General features: G+C 38.1%; 1 protein-coding gene across 1 annotated transcript; it reads left to right on the forward strand.

Annotated features, from left to right (window-relative positions):
- Window positions 1-990: 990 nt before the first annotated feature.
- On the forward strand, window positions 991-1,923 carry LOC111525599 (olfactory receptor 2A2). Its single transcript, XM_023191032.3, has one exon. The coding sequence runs from the start codon at window positions 991-993 to the stop codon at window positions 1,921-1,923; it is 933 nt and encodes a 310-aa protein (XP_023046800.2).
- The last annotated feature ends 668 nt before the right edge of the window (window positions 1,924-2,591 follow it).

Below are 2,591 nucleotides of genomic sequence, written 5' to 3' on the forward strand. Positions count from 1 at the left end.
TTTGAATCATTACCAATAATTGAGTTAGGCAAGATAATTAATGGATGCTAAAACTAGTGACTGAATGGAACTAGTGAAGTGATGTTATGAGGAACAAGCTACATATGTAATAATTTTAATGGGTACTCCAGAAACTAATTAGGGGTTAAAAAATCACATAATGGAGATATCTGGGAAGGACCATCTTCACCCAGTGATCCAAGTTAGCTTCACCCCAATAATAGAACAAATTAATATCATATGCTTGCTCAGAATGTACACAGGAGAATACTATTTTTCCTGCAGAAAGTGAATAATTTGAACAAAAACATTAAGGAATATAGTACACTCTCAATTTGTTGGACATTATGCTAAAGAACTCTTCAAGAAAAACGTCAGTGTTCAGAAAGGCACAAAAAGGCTGAGTAAATATTATAGGTACAGGAGACTAAAGACAGATGACTTTAGATATAACGCATAATCTTGGATTAGGTCCTAGACTGGTGTGGTTGGAGGGAGAATATTGTATATTAGAGAAAAGAAACATGTCAATATAAATAGTAAACATGTGAACATCAATATTAAATTTTCTGATGTTAATACTTACATTGTGGTCAAGCTAGTGGGAATTAGTGTTTTGTTACTAAAAAATCAGAAATTTAGAATTAAATGGGTATTATGTCTACACTTTAATCTTAACTGGTTGAAAAAATAAAAATTACATAGAGAAAGAGAATAAGATAAATAATAAATGTTAACATGTGCTGAATCTGCATGAAATTAAGTGGGAGTTCTTTGCAAAATTTGTGATGCTATTTGTAAGTTTAAATTTATTTCATAATTAAATGCTAAACACAGAGAGGTAACAAATCTTGGGAATTTGAAGGGGCTTATCTAATAGGACAAGCATATAGCCTTTTATAGCCTTTATCTTAGCTCATTTTCTGATAAAAATTCAAATTTTCTGACCTTTCTATCATACTTCAGTCCTTGACAGACTTCCATTAAGGAATGGGAGTCAACCAATCATGGGTCACAGAATTCATCCTGGTGGGATTCCAGCTCAGTGCCGAGATGGAAGTGTTCCTCTTTTGGATCTTCTCCCTGTTATACATCTTCAGCCTGCTGGCGAATGGCATGATCTTGGGACTCATCTGTCTGGACCACAGTCTGCACACCCCCATGTACTTCTTCCTCTCACACCTGGCTGTCATTGACATGTCCTATGCTTCCAACAATGTTCCCAAGATGTTGGCAAATCTGATGAACAAGAAAAGAACCATCTCCTTTGTCCCATGCATAATGCAGACTTTTTTATATTTCGCTTTTGCTGCTACAGAGTGTCTGATTTTGGTGGTGATGTCCTATGATAGGTATGTGGCCATCTGTCACCCTCTCCAGTACACTGTCATCATGAGCTGGAGCGTGTGCACAATCCTGGCTCTCACGTCCTGGTCATGTGGGTTTGCCCTGTCCTTGGTACATGCAATTCTCCTTCTAAGGTTGCCCTTCTGTGGGCCCCGGGATGTGAACCACCTCTTCTGTGAAATTCTGTCTGTCCTCAAGCTGGCCTGTGCTGACACCTGGGTTAACCAAGTGGTCATATTTACTACCTGTGTGTTTGTCTTAGTCGGGCCTCTTTCCTTGATTCTGGTCTCCTACGTGCACACCCTCGGGGCCATCCTGAAGATCCAGACAAAGGAGGGCCACATAAAGGCCCTCTCCACCTGCTCCTCCCACCTGTGTGTGGTTGGACTCTTCTTTGGCATAGCCATAGTGGTTTATATGGTCCCAGACTCTAATCAGCGAGAGGAGCAGGAGAAAATGCTCTCCCTGTTTCACAGTCTCTTTAACCCAATGCTGAACCCCCTGATCTACAGCCTGAGGAACGCTCAGGTGAAGGGCGCCCTCCACAGAGCACTGCAGAGGACGCGGTCTATGTAAGGAGTGGACAGAGTGTTAGTTGGATAGGTCTTTGCTTTTAAACAAGTGGTTTGCTGAAGCAAACAGAACTTTTTCAGTTAGAAGTTTGATATAAATATGGTGCTTTTTCTAATTCTAGCTCTGAAAATAGGACAAGATTACAGTGAAAAAAATAGCATATTATATTTTACACTACCTTTTCCACTGAAAACTCTATGGAGTAGGACCCAGTTCCTGGATTAAATTTTAATGTTGAGAGTCACTTCTATATGGAGAGTGGAAGAGATGGAAAAGCTATTTTCCTTTGGAATTTGCATCATTTTCTCAGCATTTTATTGCAAATCTCCCATTTTGAAAGAAAAGCAAAGAAAACCCAAAGCAAGCATAAACAAATATAGATTAAAATGTATATAAATAAAATAGAAAATTGAAAAAGAATATGTAAAATCAGGGAAATCAAAAGTGTTTTTTTGAAAAGATTAGCAAAATTGACCAACTTTAGCTACATTTACTAACAAAAATGTTAGACTCAAATTACTAAAATTAGGGATATAGCAAACATCATCAGCAATCTTACAGGTACAGAAAGGATTATCAAAGAACACTATGAACAATTCTGTGTGACCAGCTGGAAACTTACATAAAAGGAAACATTCCAAGAAAGTCACAACCTACCAAGTCACTCAAAA

This window comes from Piliocolobus tephrosceles, chromosome 8, assembly GCF_002776525.5.
Source record: "Piliocolobus tephrosceles isolate RC106 chromosome 8, ASM277652v3, whole genome shotgun sequence".
Taxonomy (NCBI): domain Eukaryota; kingdom Metazoa; phylum Chordata; class Mammalia; order Primates; family Cercopithecidae; genus Piliocolobus; species Piliocolobus tephrosceles.

Excerpts from the sequence above, each read along its gene's own strand:
- LOC111525599 (XM_023191032.3), top strand. The coding sequence starts at position 991 with ATGGGAGTCAACCAATCATGGGTCACAGAATTCATCCTGGTGGGATTC.